Raw genomic sequence first — 17,028 nt, 5'->3', positions numbered from 1 at the left:
GGCTGCGCATGGTCGAAGAGCTCTTTGGGAGTTGCTTTACCCTACCACTAGAATATTGCGTCCGAAAGAAACCTTTTATCTTCTTCTGGGGGCTTTAATAGCGCGCAATTGGTTATTCTCTGCAACATTGCCGAACTGTTCTCTAGGCACGATCTCGTTGCAAAGAGCAGCGATTGCGGAAACTACGAGTGCGAGGTGAGGTGGTGGTCGCAGCGACGAGAGCACTGGAGCAGCACTCGGCTCGGCTCTGCTGGAGGCAAGCGGATGTGAGGTGCCTCTCTTAGGGATCGGCAGTGTGCATGCGTCGGCATCCACCACAGTGTCCACTCTTTCGACACGTTTGCGGACACACGCAGTTGACTCTTTAAAACACGAGGTCACAGGTTCGATTATTCCTCTGCCGCGGCCTTTCATTGGTTTTCCTCGAGAAGGCCCGTTGGAAATTTTATCTATATGTACATTCAAAGTCTGTAAGCGCCGTCAAGGGTTCTGGTACTGGAAACGTTCTCAACTCTTTGGCGTGTGGTATATCGAAAACAAGCAAATGTTGCGACGGGATGGGGATAGGAGGCGGGCTACCTTCCCTGCAGCGGAAGTTGTCTCATATTTCCACGCAACAAGAATGTCCCATTGCCTTGGCTAGCGGCAACAATGTAACGTTCCTCTGCTGAGGACAAAACCCACGCTTACGTCGGGAGTCTTTTCTATTTTCCTTTCTTGCTGAGCGGCGCATTTCTAGTGGCGGTTCTTCGGCCCTCTCTGTTTCACGGGAGCCGACGGGAATCTCGGTGTTCGCTGCAGCTACGACTTGTGATGAAATAGGCGAAACCTGTGACGTTTTCTCTCTCGATTAAACTGGCTACTCGAAGAATGAAAATGCGCGGCCATTCGTTTGACACCCCGACTGTTTTCACGTCGTGACCGTATTTTATAACGGTCCATACCGTTTATCATTTTTGTCTTTGTCACTGGCCCGGGGACATGACTCGCGCGCTGGCGTTATCGCGGGGATTTGCCGCTGGCGCGCCGCACGATAATGACGGAAAATGGTACGGAACGCTGCGGAATACGAGCCCCGGGCCTGTTGAGAGGCCCCTTACGAAGCTCCAGGTGGTCAGGATCGATCCTGGCAAACAGCGTGCCTACTTCCGAGGAAGCCCAGCGCGGGCCCGACGGCGCGTGGCGGGCGCGCACACGCCGCCGGCGGACAGCAGCCGACGCCTGGCGGGGGCACGCGCTCATTAGCGGTCGCACCGCCGCCATTGTCCTCCTCCGATCAGCCGAAGGATGGCCACGCATGGGCGGCGGCGTCGAAAGGCGTCCGTCCCGTCTTGCCTTTCGCTTCCTCGTGCCGACACCCAAATCTAACCGCGGCCTTATTATCACGTGCCCCTTCAGCATAGGTTATTTTTGGGAAGGCCGTCATGCTTTGCGCGCATCACCGCGTGGAAACGGCGTGAACTGACTAGCAGGACCAGGAATCCTGGCCTCTGTGAACTTGCCTGGGTGGTGGATTTTATAAGCATCCCTTTTGAAACAGAGCAGCTAGTGGCCAGTGTTGCCAAGCTCGTTAACTTTGTACGTTGATTGGGTTTGTTCTCTGCACTTAGAGTCCGTGGCTTTTGCAAATGGCACATCGTTTCTCTAGCGTTTAGTGGAGTAAACTTGAAATGGGGACAGTTAAAAGTCGGGACACACACAAGTGCTAACTTTCGACAGAGGTGTATTGGAAGCCAGATCAAAAGTTTATGTGCCCAAAACATTGTACAAGTCTATTAACATGAGAGCATTGGCTAGTTGGTTATTCATAGTTAGGCAGGAACAGGGCTGAGGAGACGGACAAAGTGAAGGCACATAGAAAGTGTAGCATGTCGTTTTCTGTGTGTCTTCATCCATGTCCTGAGCATTTCTCCCACCCAAACAAAATTTGCACGAACTAAGTGGCAGCAAGAGTTTACAGTTCTTTTCTTGATTAAAGAAAGTGAACGAGTGCGAACACATTTGAGGCCAAGCTTATCAATTTTTGCAGCTTCAAATATTAATCTAGTCATTTCATCTTTGTGAATACACATCAAAGCAGTTGTGGAACTGAGGCGTGCAACCAAGCCCAGAGTGGGTTAGTACTCCTTTGCTTTCTTTGTCAAGGCAAGAGTTATAATTTCTTGCAGCCTCTTTTGTTTGTGCGTGTGTTGTATGATAGTTTTGAGCTTATAAATATGTGATCTAGCTTCCAATAAACCATAGCTGAAATTTTGCATGCATTTTGTATTCTATCTTTGTCTAAAGTTTTTTGTGCTAAACACTAGAAAAGATGTTGGTCTTTTCACGCCAACTGTCCCAACTGTGGCACTCAACAAAAATAATTTCTCTAAAAGAATTACGGAAAAATTGCATGTTTATAAACATTACTTGAACAGTATTTCTGCAAAATATATTGAATGGAAAAAAATGTTTGGCCACGTGAGTGCCATTTGAATTTCACGAAATGATGGAAAACCAGGTGCAAGAAAGAAATTTGCCAAAAATCTACCGTCTTGTGCATTATTTCAAAATTTTGGGTTTTGCGTTGTTTGAACATTGTTCTTTCGTTATAAAATAGTTTCACAAAATAACTTCATGTTTTTCACTCCTTCGCACCGAGGTGAAAATGCGCGAATTATAGTGTTTCTGCGAAAATTTTCACAAATGATGGTCTGGGGAATAAACCTGGAATCATTTTTATAGAACTGTCACTAAAGCTTACCATCTTCTGAAATTTTATTTTCTCCTATGTGACCCCAGGCTCCAAAATAAAAGCCTGAATTTGTCAAAGATGCTATATTGGCCAATGTTTAAATGTTAGTAACACACTAAGGTGTCCATAAAAAAATAAGCAGAAGAGCGGATATCATCGAGAAGAATAACAACTTTCGGCACGGAAATTTTAATCAAAGTATTTGCATGTTCATTGAGAAAAAAAATTGTTGAATTTGAGTCCCACCATTTCATTACTTTGGTTCGTGCTTCCTCTTCCCCTGATAGCATGTTGGCGGGATATACAAACCAGTGTGGTGTGCATGGTGGTCTGTGTGGTGAGGCATAAAATCGGATATCACCAGAAGTTCGTAAGAATTTGAATCTTGAAGGTACGCTTACTTAAGATAGATCGACATTGCGCACTTCCATGCTACTAATGTTGTCTTATGTGGGAGAAACTAACTGTCGTTAGTTAATTGAAATCAGCAGTGGTAAATGGTGCGGTAATCTTTACACGAATGGCATGGCTTTGTTTATGGTTGTGTTTGAAAACAGCATAGGATGTGTGTTGTTTGAACCTACTAATTCAACACTTTCTGAGGCTCAAGAAAATCGATGTCCTGAAGGACTATTCCTATGGCCCGATTCCTTTGTGTAAAACTTGCAGTATTGTATATTATGAAACCTGCAGTTGTGTGCCTGAAGTGAGGAATGTGACAAAATAGGAAGGCAGCATCACTAGAACTTGTCAGCTGCTAAATTGAGTCTGCCCCTGGTTCTTTCTGTGACCATGTGTTGTGATTCAGTTCCTTTTCTCTGTCGCCCATAATCAAGGAAGAGGCAGGTAGCATGATGTTATGCGCAGCAACAATGTTTAGGTGATGATGCCATCCCTGCTACTCAAATAAATCCATGAAGAGCATTGAAGAAAGATGAAAGGACATTGTAGAGAATATTGTAACCAACAGATCGGAGAAGCTCTTCCTTGGAACAATAAATTATTCCTGACTAAGCAATGCTTAGCAACTCTAAGGGCTTTGTTCACACTTTCAGGGGCTTTTTGCTTCCTTTCAAATGCCTCGCATGTTCTGTTCAGTCACATCATGTCAAGGGCTGCGATTCACACACACACGAGCCACTGGTCCTTTGACATATGCTGGGGTGACATGCGTGGTCCAGCATCGCTTTGCAGTGGCTTCCTTGACATGTGACGTAGCGACATGCTTTGGTTGTGTAAAACAGCTCATGGCAATATGAGAAGAAAGAACTTGGAGCCTTACATGTTGACCGTTCATGAAAATAAGAAAACATGTGCAAATGATACCATGCATGGTTTGCAGCAACCACTGCTCAGGAAAATGTGAAACACAACTGTCTTCTTAGTGCCATTAAGAACAGCCATCTCCTTGCAGCTCACATAGCTTCATGATATCAAAAGATGCCGTGGTCTACAAGAATCTACTTTTAAGTACCGAGCTTCTTATACGTTGTGCTTATATTTAGTAGTTTTTCTGTAGCCTTAAACAGTGGGCGAGTGCAGTCTAGGGCTTTGTAGGTTAGGAAGCAATGGCAGTGCTTGTTTACAGCATTGTTTATTGATCAAATTCTGGGGTTTTACATGCCGAAACCATGATGTGGTTACGAGGCACATCGTAGGGGGAACCTTGGACTCTTTTTAACGTACACCCAATGCACAACATGTGGGCATGTTTTGCATTTCTAAGTGGATCCAGAGCTAATATGGCACAGACATTTTCTAGTCCTCACCTCATCGTGTGAAGTCCTGGCGTGGCTATTTTTGTAAGAGGGGCAATGGTTCGGTGTAGTTCACAACACATCCCAAATGAACACAGCACTTGGGCGAGACAGAAAGAGTGGACGCAAAAAGTACTTGGCATTGAAAAGAGCCGTGTAGCAATACAATTCAGTGGGATAGATAATTGGGCTATGACCAAATAAAAACAGCACGTAATCATTGCTACATTAAAGATACGTTTTTATTTGGTGGTATAGCTCTTTCCAAAAAGAATTAGGCATCGAAGTAATGCTGTGTGGACTAAAGGTGATCCCATGTGAGCATCTACTTAAAAGCACTAGGAGCAATGGTATGCCACCACTGTTTCTATGTAAACCCATGCCAACAGTGCACAGAAGGTGTGTCTTCATTCCCTGATGGAAAGGTGTCCAGTTGATGTTTAAAACACACTGGATATATTCTCGCCCATTGCTTTTAGCATCAGTTGTCCAATGGGGATGTTCTAGTAATGAGATAACTGGAATTCTTTAGTTGGCTTTTGACTATTCTGGCTCAAGTTGATTCAGTATGATCAACCTGACCTTTTTTGTGCATTCCAGCATGCCTACTGCAGATTATGCTGGGGCACTTTACTTTCTTTTAAATTAACTTTTATTTCTTTGCGGTATGCCAATACATGGCCTTCGAGATTGTGACTCACCATGCTGTTGCAACAGCAAAAGGCTGCAATCGCAGAGGCCATACAAAACTGATTCACATGTGGAACCTTGCCACAAATTTGGAGAAAATATGAAGCTTGAATAACACTGCCAGACCTGTTTTTTTGATACCATGAGCAAGTCATAGCACAGTGGCAGAGCTGTTCTTATATTTTAATGTGAAGCATTTGTAGGATCACTCCGTGGGTTTTCTTCCTACATCCAGCTGGGTAGCTTCAGTTGCACAATAATTGAAAGGTTGTCTGTCTGGTGGCTGAATTTGACCCAGGCTCATCAGCACAGAAGCCCGATGCTGAGCACACTAGGCCGAGGATGCATGCACGGCACGAGAGAACAGCCTTACTAGTTCTCTCCTCATGCAAACTAACACTTTGAGGCGCCTGCTGTGTTGCATTGCATAGCAAGAATTATGTCGAGCATGCCAGATTTCTGTGGTAGATAGCACAATTATTGTCCTTAAGCTGGATTATTCCAACGGGCAGACATTACTAGCATAAGGAATTGAAACACATATTCAACAAATAAAAAAAAATTACTAATGAACTTACTTTACAGCACATAGCTGGTGCGCTTGCAGAAGGTATACACTTGAAATGAATTTACAAGATGACCTCAGTTTCAATATTTTATTTCCTCAAGTGTGGGATGAAATACATGGGCATTCCAGTTACTTTTATGCTTCGATGCATAAAAGAGCGTTTTGCTAAAAGAGTAAGTGGAACAACTGCACATTTTTAGGGTGAGTTTGTTGGCGCATATCTCCGAACTGATGTCATTCTGGGAATTAACTCCAACTGGATACACCTTGCAAACACACCACCTACAATTCTTAACGTGCAATATGTGCCGTAAGCTAATTAAGGAATTAGTGAATCATTTTTCATAATTTACAAGGTGTTTAGATTTCTCATACAAGTAGTGTTGGCCTTTCTGGATATTCGAGCTCAAGGAAGTTAACTAGAATTATGTTATCTGCAACTGGCAATTTTTAAAAATTCCTTAAAACTTAGAAATGATAAACTTGGCAAGAATTCGCGTTTAGCTTTGTTAATGCGATATCTTTGATACAGTGTTTTAGTGCGGAAACTTTTTCATACAAACACAGGAAGGGACACACACAAATGCTAATAGTACTTGTGTGTGTGTCCCTTCCTGTGTCCATGTTAAAAAGTTCCTTCACTAGAACCTTAAAACTGACCACCCCATATATACGACAAAAGCAAGACACAATATTTGCGAGACGTTCGTGCACACCTGTGCCTCTTGCTGTCATGCCTGTGCTGGACTGCGAGTTGCAACCATGTAACACGTTTAACAACAGCGAACGTCATAACAGCATGAGACTGAGTTTGGACAGATACATGTACGTGAAATTCTGTGTTTATGGTTATCAACACTGATGCAAGAACTATGCATTGTGTCATCATTAAACAATGCTTCATATAACATCGATTCCCGCATGGCGTGGGATTTCCATGAGTACTTTTTCTCCTCTTTTTGATGCTAAATCACATTTGTTTTTATTACTCCAAGGGAGTTGGTGCTGTCGGGTTATGCAGTGCAACTGTTTGTGATAATTCTGCTTGCCTTGTCTTCTCCTGCAGGCAGCAGACCTGTATCCTGCTGACGACTGTTGGGGAGGCTCCGAGCAGAGAGACCTCGGTGCAGATAAGGGCCCTGCCTTGGCCACTGGAGGTCCGCCACCTCACAACTACACAGACCCGTTCCCGGGCGTCCTCCTCAACAATGCCACGCTGGGTCCCCCGCCTGTGGACCACAGCAGTGCTTACCTGCATGGAGCTGGAGCCTTTGGTGCGTTATCAGAAAGTGTCTGTCATAGCTGTGGATTGCAGGAGGGAAATCTCCAGAGGATTAAAAATGTGTTCGAGTTGCCTACAGCAGCCTGTCCGAAGTCATGTCAAGCAGCTTTCTGTTGGCCTTGAAATGAAAAGTATATAATCACTATGTTCTACCAGCTCTATTCTGGGGGGTTGAAGAAGAATGAGAAGACAATATATTTAAATGATGGCTCGAGGCCTATTTGGAGAAGGGGGCAAACCACTGTGATTGCTAGTGGTTATGGTGTTGGGCTGCTAAGAACGAGTTCGTGGCATAAAATACCAGCCATGGTGGCTGCATTTTGATGGCGGCGAAATGCAAAAACACCTCTGCAGTTAGATTTAGGTGCTCGTTGAAGAACCCTGGTAATCTAAATTTCTGGAGTCCCCTACTACGGCATGCCTCATAATCATACCGTGGTTTTGGCTTGGGAAACCACATAATTTTTCTTTCAGAAGGGGGCAAAGGAGATTGGGCTAAGCGTAACCCGCTGTGGAAGTTCAGAACCATTGACTATTGGGCCAGTTGGTGTATCATGTGTTGCTGAGCGGAATTAGGGCTATGGAAGCTTCACATGCGAAGCTTCATAGTGAGTTAAAGGGGTGCTGACTGATTAGGTAGCTGTCTACTCCATAATTATGATGCGAAGCCTCAATTCCCCAAGCAAATAAAAATAAAATCAATTACAGCGCCGTTTATGGAACCCATTCAAAATGCTCTCTAAGTACTGTGCAGTTTCAGATGTGAAAGAGGCTACTAACGTGAAGGTGGCACTTGCATGGTATTAAAACTCAAGAGCACAGCCATCAGCCATAAACCTGGTTAAATTGACCAGGTATATCTGGAACTCATTCAGAAAGCGCTCTGAGACCTAGCACCTTGACATGAAATCAACATAAAATTATTAAAGGAAATTTAAAGGTGCACTAAAGGTTACTATAAAGTCAAGTTAAAGTGATAAAGCAATGCTCTAGAACATCTTAAGGCGTCAATGTAATCGCGAACAGATTTAGTAACCAAGAAATTGAGGTAAATGCATGACACGATTTGAGACCCCCCCCAGCAACATTCTGGTACTAGCCAGATGACGAAGGCACTCCTCATCATAATTATTTCACTTGTACTCAACTACTCATATTAAAAAAATCATTTCATTCGATTATAAGACGGAAGAAAATGCTATTTGTCTACTTCTCTTCGATTCTACAAATGTGCGAATATGTACAGCCATGACATACAGTTGCCGTCGTAGTAGTACACAACGACGCCGGCAGCGCAAGGCCACAGCAGCAGGTCATGTTCATCAGTGCTTAAATCTCTGAAGTCGAGCCCAGCATCGCGAGCCAATGTGTCGTTGTCAGGGTCATCCATTGCAACAAGCGTCGTGATAAAATAAAGAACCAGCTTATCGTCTCGCGCTTTCCCTTCCTGTAGCCACCATAGTTCCGCTTTCGTGCTGCTGTCAGCTCTGTCTTGGCTCTGTTTCTGGCTGCACGTTTGCGTTTTGCCTAGAAAAGCCGTAGCGCCGTCTGCGGGCGCCGTTTTATTCACTGACGGCGCAACGTCACTATGAGACCACCGACGTCACCACTCCTCGATCGGAGGGTGGGCGATTTGAACTGCGCTAGGGGTACGCGGATGCTTCAGAACGCATTTTTTCTTAAAATAAGTCTCTTCTTCGCATGAAACAAGCGTTTTGAGGCTTCTGGGATGGTATTTCAACAGTCCAAGTTGACTTAATATTAACCCTTAGTGTCCCTTTAAAGCAAGTAGCTTTGGGCAGTGCCATAGCCAGAAATGTGTTTCTGGGCGGGGGCACATGGGTTTCACACTTCATTGAGGAAGGGGAGCAGGGCAGGCGGGTGTCATCATGTACAGCATAATGCCAGCCATCCCTAGTACACAAATATTTCAGGGACACTCTCAATGTTACCCCCTCCCCCCTTTCCCTGTTTAGGCCCCTGGCTTTGGAAGAGTTGGTTCTGCATTACAACGACAAGCGCATAACTCTTGAGACAGCGGCCACAAGGAGGCATTGTAGGGGTTTCCCTCTGCACCTGTGATTTGTCCCTTTTCTGGATCGGATCAGGCCAGAGGAGCAGCAGTTGCCAGCTGTGATGGTCGGAGCTGTGATCCATAGCCCCGCTACTAGCACCGAGTCTCAGAACACCAGTATAGGTCAACGGATACAGGAGCGAGTCTTTTGCTCTGAAGATGCTTATTTTCACCTCAGTTACAGAACAGTGGTAACAAGCAGCAAATAAACTGGCAGTGGCAGCTGAGCATTATAATTGTAATTGGAGGTAGTAAGTGACGGAAGGCTGAGCAGACTTCTATTCACCTCCTCCACTTTCTCTGCCCTGAAACAATAAGTCGCTCATGGTGGCCGAAGTGCTGCAAAAGGAGACAGGGGCTGGTAATTCCCATGCTAGAACAAGTTGGGGCCAGTCGTATATTCTTCTTCCAAAGACGGGAGAATGGCGTTTCTCTCTCAGCTGTGAGGAGGGGGAGCATCTCCAATTCTAAGAAAATGGAAAGAAGGAAAAGGCCTGCCACAGCTGCGTTATTACAGTGAGGCAATAAAGGCAGTGGAAGTGGTGAAAGCACCCTTTCTGCGCAACCATCCTGTCAGTACATGCATAATTGGGATGCGTATGCATCCCCAAAAGGTGGGCAAATGCTGTGAAGGTAATAGGAAACAGCTTTTCAGTTAATCAGCTGGATGCAAATGTCCCACTGTCCAGGAATCCTGCAGCTATGACAGCAAAGTAGGATGGAAAAGAGAAAGGAAAGATCCAGGCATCGGTGGCTCCTTTATTCCATTAAAGCAATTGCTGTGAACACCAGTCATGAGCCTACACGTCCTCAGTTCGTGTGTGTAGCACTTAAAATCATTTTTAAAACCACAGAAATATAACCTTCCTTTCAAATGGTTTTCGTGCACACATCCCCATTCATTTGCCAAGGAACATTTCAAATCTATATTACATTCTATGTTTCTCTGTAATTCATTGCTAAATAGGAGAGCATGATTATTCGCGATGTCTCGTGCACACACTTTGCTGAAAACATGTACATATGCACAAAGCAAATGTCAGGGCATCTAAACTTGCTTATTCTGAACAATTTCTTGTAGAAGACATAGTTACGAATAAAAGTATTGTTTGTGTAAGCCACCATGGGTTTAGGGGGTTAGATAGCTCAGCTTGAAACCACATGATTCTTCATTGAAGCTGAGGTATGCTTACTCGAGTATCCTTGTTTTACATTGTGTCCTGGCATGCCTTCACAAAGGCGTGACAAAAGAGCATGATTGGCCCATTTCCTTTCACATTACTCTTTTATTTTAGTTTTATGTAGTAGTTTTATTTCAGTGTGGTGTGAAGTGGACAATGATGTACTAGCTTCATATTGTCCACACCTTCCACAATGCATATATGGGGAAAATGTAATTTCTTGTTTCGTGAGATTGTGTATAGAGTGTCCTAGGTGCTTTTGTTTCCTTTTCGACTTCCGTTTAGTTTTTTATCACATAGTGGTTTGATTTCATTATTCTGAAGTTTACTGCTGTTCCATTGTTCTGTCAGTGCATATGTCAAGAGCAAAGGTGTGCAAAGTGTGTCTAGAAATCTTCTTTTTTTCTTGCATATTGTATATAGCATGCAATGGCATATTTGTTTACCATTTCACTGTTCTGAGTATATACTGTTGTTCAATTGTGCTGTGGTGCATGTGGTAGCTGCCTTGGTGCTCTTGCCTTTGTCAGGCAAATTGATTCCCTTTAGCCCTATCAACCGGGACTTTCTGCAAGCCTTGAAGGACAAATAAATAACCACTTTTAACAGTTACACAGTCTCATTGCCGCTTTATTTTGTTTTGGCATCTTCAGGAACGACTGCTTGCACAGGGCTTCCTTGCAACAATGGGTCGTCGATGACCGAGGGCCCCACCTATGGCCAGGATTTCCCAGACTACCTCTACTCGCCCGGCACTGGCATGGCAGGCTACGGTGGGATGGGAAACATGACGGCTGGTAGCGGAATGGGCACAATGCCAGGAATGGCAAGCATGAGCAATATTACCAGCAATGTGACCAGTTCTGCATTGGCATGCACGCCCACGGACTACCTTCTGAATGACCTGCTTGCTGATGAGGACCTGCACCTGATGGATATGGTGGCATCACCGACAGAAAGTGAGTACCACTGGCTCATGCAATGTCAATTTGGAACATGTGCCGCCATGATAAAACTGCACCGTTGCAGAACATTGGGATGCTTTTCAAAGTTGCTGTAGCAATTTATATGATCACAACATACCTGATTCTTGACATCCAGGCGTCTGCCTTGTAGACGTGATGCACTGCTGTGGCATTGCATGTTCTCAGTGTAAGTGGTGTTGGAATGTTTCCCAAGTTTTTTCATAAATAGAGAGTACTTCACAAATTGCAGCACAGGGACCTCCGAAGGCCATTCCGTCATGTACAATGGCATAGCCAGGAACTTATTTCATGGGTAGGGGGAAAAGGGCACTTGCGAAGTCACTAACGCAACACTTAGATGCTGCTGCAATATTTACATAAGCCAGAACTTATTATTGCGAAAGCAATACTGCTCGCACTTTCGGCCCATCGGTGGTCGTGGCACCTGCTTACACAGCCGCGTGTCACATGACCGTGTGACGTCACGCCAGACCGAGAGATGGGGCCCCAGCTCACGGCATTGACAGTGGAGGCGAAGCCTTGCGCGCCGCTGCGGCGGCACTACCGAGAGAGGGCGCTCGCTGGTGTGACGTCACGCCAGACCGAGAGACAGGGCCCCAGCTCGCGGCATCGATGGTGGAGACGGAGCCTTGCGCGCCGCTGCTGCGGCGCTACCGAGAGAGGGCACTCGCTGGCGTGACGTCACGCTAGGAGGATAAATGGGGCTACAGCTCGGCTCCTTGCAGTGGTCGGCGCACTGCCTTGCGCTATGTCGGATGATGTATAGCCACAAGTTTAACAAAGGGCAACCATGTCCACACCATCAGCCGAACCAAGGCGCAGCCAAGGGTATTGCTTTCGCAATCTTCCAGGCTTAACCAAGCTAAGCCTTCAGCCAATTTTTTTTTCTCATTCTTGGGCCAACAGACATTCTTTAATCTTGGCTTTGGTGTTCGCTAATGAGGTGTTAATATCTGCCTTGATGCTTTGGCTAAATGCACTTTGTGTGTGGCTTTGTGCTTGCAATGGTTTTTGCATCAGGCAAAGACAACAAAAGCACAGGTCCCACTTGTGCATGTAGTCGTGGCCACCACATGGCAAGGGTGGATCCAGGGTGGCCTCCAGATAACAAGGGGGCAGGCTCATGGCATGTTTATTACTGTCAGTGCTGAAATGCCAGCATGTCTCTTAAAGCGAGTGGAGTGGGCCACCGCCATTCCTCTGCCAGTTCCACGGGTGCTGTAACAGACCTGCGGCTTTGAGGTTCCCCGGTAATAAGACTCGACTATCTGCGCTCCCCAAAACTATGAAAAACTTGTCGTTCAGGCACTCGTTTTCTGTGCCTCAGTCACTCTGTGGCTATGGCATTGTGCTGCTGAGCACAAGGTCGAGAGTTCGATCCTGGCTGTGGCAGCTGCATAGCAGTGGGGACACAATGCAAAAACCCTCATGTACTGTCCATTAAGTGCTCGTCAAAGAACCCCACGCTGCCAAGGTTAATATGGAGTTCCCCTACAGTGCACATCATAATCAAATTGGGGTTTTGGTACATAAAACCCCTGCATATAATTAAATTTTTAGGCACCTATTTTAATATGGCAACAGCACAGATTATGTAACTTGATACAAACAGGACACACACATTGATCTTGAAAGTATCACTCCTGTTTGCTGCTTGCTTCAAGAAGCCATAGAATGGCAGATGCTTGGGCTATTTAGTGGCATTGTTCAAAAATTAGGAAAACGGAGTTAAAGAATAAAATGGGACACAGAGGCTATTTTAACTTTCTAACGACAGTCAGCACCCTGGGAGAGACTTGCGTTCACCATTTGCCACTTACTAGTCTTGTTCCTTCCATCAAAGATGGGACCCCAGAGATGTTTTGAACTTGAATAAAACATTTACCTACAACTCTTTACAAGCAACTAGCAACTGTACACAGATGACAAACGCTAAACATTAGAAGTTGTAAAGCACTGCACACATGTTCAGGTAATCTGTGAAGGTTCGAAAACCTGGTGGCTCCGGTGCTCACACCACCTCACAATGAATCATAGGACTCCAGTGATCTGATGCTCTACTTCAATCTGGCATTCACCACGCTTGCTTTGCTCTCTACATAAGACAGAGCAGTGAAAAAAAAATAAAAATCGACGTCAAAAGCTTCTGTGGGTGTCGCACTGTTCCTTTAACTTCCTAAGGCATAAATCAGCCTCTTGATTAGAAATGTGAGAATGCACACCCCAGTTGCCACCTATGCCATACCGTTTTCTGAAGCATCCTTAAGGGGAATGGCAACTGAAAAGGTCAGTGTTATCAAATTCTTCTTTTCTTTTTGCGATTCTCGGACATTCTTCTGTCTCATGGTAAAATATAACAAAATACTCAGTAGAAATTGAGAAAGCAGTGCTTTTCTAGTGCGCTGTCATTAATCGCTGTGAGAAAATAGAAAATCGGGCTTCATGAGGTGTCATCACACCACAGATCGCGTGGCTTTTCCATTGACGCAGCAACGCTGCCTTGGTGTCACCTTAAACAGGACAGATTAGAACTTAAGGTAGCCACAGCACCGTATTTCTGCTCCGAAAAATAAAGCAAGAATGCAATCTCAAGAAGGGAAAATATGCATCGTGATTCGTTACTGCAGTCACGTGGCGCAACCGGAACGCTCATATTGGCTAAGGCAGATTTGAATCACTGGCAGACTTTTTTCGCGTGCATTTCGTCAGCGGCGAGCTGCGCTTTTCGAGTGTTTCCGAGACTGACATTTCAAGGTCTGCCTGTGTTTCTTTAGTTGCTCGGTCCTAGCTGCTGCCCGATTGTGATCGGGTCATGACTTGCACAAGATTAGAAGGTCTGTTTACTTTTCTTTGCAACGGCAAAGCAATTTCGTATGTTTGGGCTGTCAGACTGGCAACGACCAACCGTCATGCGTGCACGATCATGACGGGTGCGCTTGCGTGTGATCGCTGGCTGCCTATAAGATTTCAAGGTGTTTAAAAATGGCCAACAAGCTATGCTGCGTGCTTCTGCTTAAAAATGCCAAGGATTTCATTGGAATGTTAAGAAAACGTGACCTCGCTGATAATTGAAGGACTGCTGTCTTAGCAGGCCTTAGGCACTCTAAGGCCATCTTGCAATGATTCTGACAAAGAAAGCGTGGGGCAATGTTTCCTCAGCTTTTCATTTTTGGGCAGTTGCTGCCACACATCCCTTTGCCATTTCACAAACAATGAAGGTAAAATCGTTCTGTTTTTTGCATACAAGTCCTGAAGCACTGAGGAGTGTTATAAAGCTGTCCATTTTTTCTGCATACCATAAATATTTTTATAATGCACCTTTTACAAAAGTAATTTGTGTAAGATAATATGCATAATAAAGTTAAAAGATTTTTTTTTTCTTATGCTTACTGTTCAGTGTAAAATTGGCCAATAACTTTATTGCGCAAAATAGGGCTATATGAAAATTATGACACAAAAATCAAGAGAATTTTTTTTTATTATTTGTGGGATGACAATTAGAGGATACCAAATGTTGTAAATCAATAACTATAGCAGATAGCTCAGAACTGATTTCAGTTATGTCAGCATAATGAACTACATTCACATCAGAAATTTCACCGAATTAATTCCATAAATAACGAAAATAATTTTGATTGCCTCGCCCCCCCCCCCCCCTTAACCTCTTGAGACACCACTATGGGGATTTGTCCAGTGTATTGGACACCAATCAATGAGACAGTACTCCTATTCTAAGGCATTCAACCTCGTAAAACCTATGTCCTATGTATTGAACACCTGCTGGCGCCATCTATTTCGCATTGATGAAAATACATCTGTCAAATTCCCGCCAAAGCATATTCAGCGGTGTGGTGTTTTGTGTCACCTAGCAGAGAAGTAAGTACTATTTCTTGTATTTTACCTCATTTCAGGGCATATCTTTGATTGTATATTAAAGTTAATACAACAGCAAACGCACGGAATATGAACTTTAAAACTCTTCACGCGCTTACCTTTATCTACGCTTCCTTTGATGATGAAACAACTTTTAATAGAAATGGCAAGTATCAGAGGATTTTATGTCCCTCCCTTATATGGTGGCTGGGAGCCCTTGGGTCCTAGCAGAATCTTTGGCTTTCCTGATGAGTTGTAGCTGGACCTCGCTGACTGAGCTGAGCAGTGCGGTCTCCCACAGATCCGTGTTCGTATACAGTCACCGACTGTTTATTCAGACCTCACGAGGACTGCGAAAATGTCCGAATAAACAGGTGTCCGAAAAAGCAGATTAAGGGGGAAAAAATAAAATCCTTTATTTCCACGCACTTATTCCGGCTCGGTAGTAGGCTTGAAGAAATCATGAATGCGCCGTTTCACGCTGTTCCGTTTACGCGCAATCAGATAAGCCTGAATCTCTGAGAGGGTCGTGCGGTCACTATAGGCGGCTGAAAGCACAGTCGGCGTGTACACGCTCCATATGTGACGGCAGCGTAGCGCATGGTGCGTCATCTTCCGACTCGGTCATCATCCGGCGGTGCAGCAGAAACCTGACGAATGATCTCGCCGTCGTTGAGTTCTGCACATGTCAGTACAGCAGTGTCAGCACCTGTGAAACTATCAAATGAGACGGTGTCCGGAATCGCAACGCAACCACTGCGCAAGTCTCGGCAGAACATTTTCCACGTCGGTAGGGAGCACATCGGAAGGCGACAAATCTTGGGCCTCCCGGCACCCGCTTGCCGGCATTCCCCAGCGCAGTCTGCACGGGCACTGTCGGCGCCATTACACATTTGACGCAATGTTTCCGTATGCCGCGTTGGATCACCAGAACCTCAACACAGCACACAAAGCAAACACCACCATGCCGACACCAGTCGCACAAACGAAAAACGTGGCCTACTCGCAGCGTCGTGCGCGAAAAAACAAATCAGCTGCTGGATTGTCTTGACATAACTTACTAAGCTGAAACCGGAACTGCTGTAGAACCACTTTATCGAACCAGGCAGAAACGATGATGATGAGTGGGGATTTGCAGTAGCACCACTTCGTGGGGCAGCAAGGAGGCTCCATTCAAAACAAAAATGGCGTTCAGCAAGTCGAACCGTGCACCGGTCAGAGTCGGTGCATGGTGCTCTCGATCGAGTTGGCTCAAGGAGTGTCCGAAAAATCAGATGAGAGGTTGCAAGGGGTCCGAACTTTCGGCAGTTGTTATACATTATGGTCTATGGGGAGAACGGCGGTACCGCGAAGCAGACCGAATAATCGAGCATGTCCAAATTTTTGAAGCCCGGAAAATCAGTCTGCGACTATGTGTTGTACTATGTTGGGGCAAGCCCAGATTATGTATCTGACATCCACCCGTTGATTACAATCCTTACATCTATCTGAATAGGGTTCTGGGTAACAATGATTATAAGGTTTGGGAAGGCGTTTGTAGTAGGCGCGATGCTGTCGCCTGCTGTTTAGTTAATGAGTGTGGTGGGGGGTAATACTGCCTTCCTAATCTGTAAGGTTTGGTGATTTTATTATATTTGACCGTGCGGCCTCTCTCCGCACTTGGGCCCCACGTTGTTCCTGCCCCTGCTCGGCCCACTAACTCTTGAGCTAGGGTGTGTGCACTTTCGTTGCCCCGGAGGAAGGAGTGGGTGGGCTTCTATATGGCATGCATGCCGTACTTTACACGAACGTTAGCCAGAATACTTAGCGCCTCTTTCGAGACTCTTCCCTAAGTGAAGTTACGAAGCACGGTTTTAGAGTCGCTGATTAGTACTATGCTGGCC

General features: G+C 45.2%; 1 protein-coding gene across 3 annotated transcripts in view; it reads left to right on the top strand.

The window, feature by feature from the left end:
• cnc (NFE2 like bZIP transcription factor cap-n-collar) overlaps positions 1-17,028 on the top strand; it is a 203,297-nt gene that overhangs the window by 127,018 nt on the left and 59,251 nt on the right. For all 3 annotated transcript variants that reach the window (XM_075693825.1, XM_075693824.1, XM_075693823.1), the window contains 2 exons: positions 6,816-7,023; positions 10,940-11,245. In XM_075693825.1, the coding sequence (XP_075549940.1) occupies positions 6,816-7,023; positions 10,940-11,245 (514 nt within the window). The remainder of the gene's footprint in view (positions 1-6,815; positions 7,024-10,939; positions 11,246-17,028) is intronic.

This window comes from Dermacentor variabilis, chromosome 5 (genome assembly GCF_050947875.1).
Source record: "Dermacentor variabilis isolate Ectoservices chromosome 5, ASM5094787v1, whole genome shotgun sequence".
Lineage (NCBI taxonomy): Eukaryota > Metazoa > Arthropoda > Arachnida > Ixodida > Ixodidae > Dermacentor > Dermacentor variabilis.
Note: the sequence above shows the minus strand (reverse complement) of the source record. Positions and strands in the feature narration are given on the sequence as shown.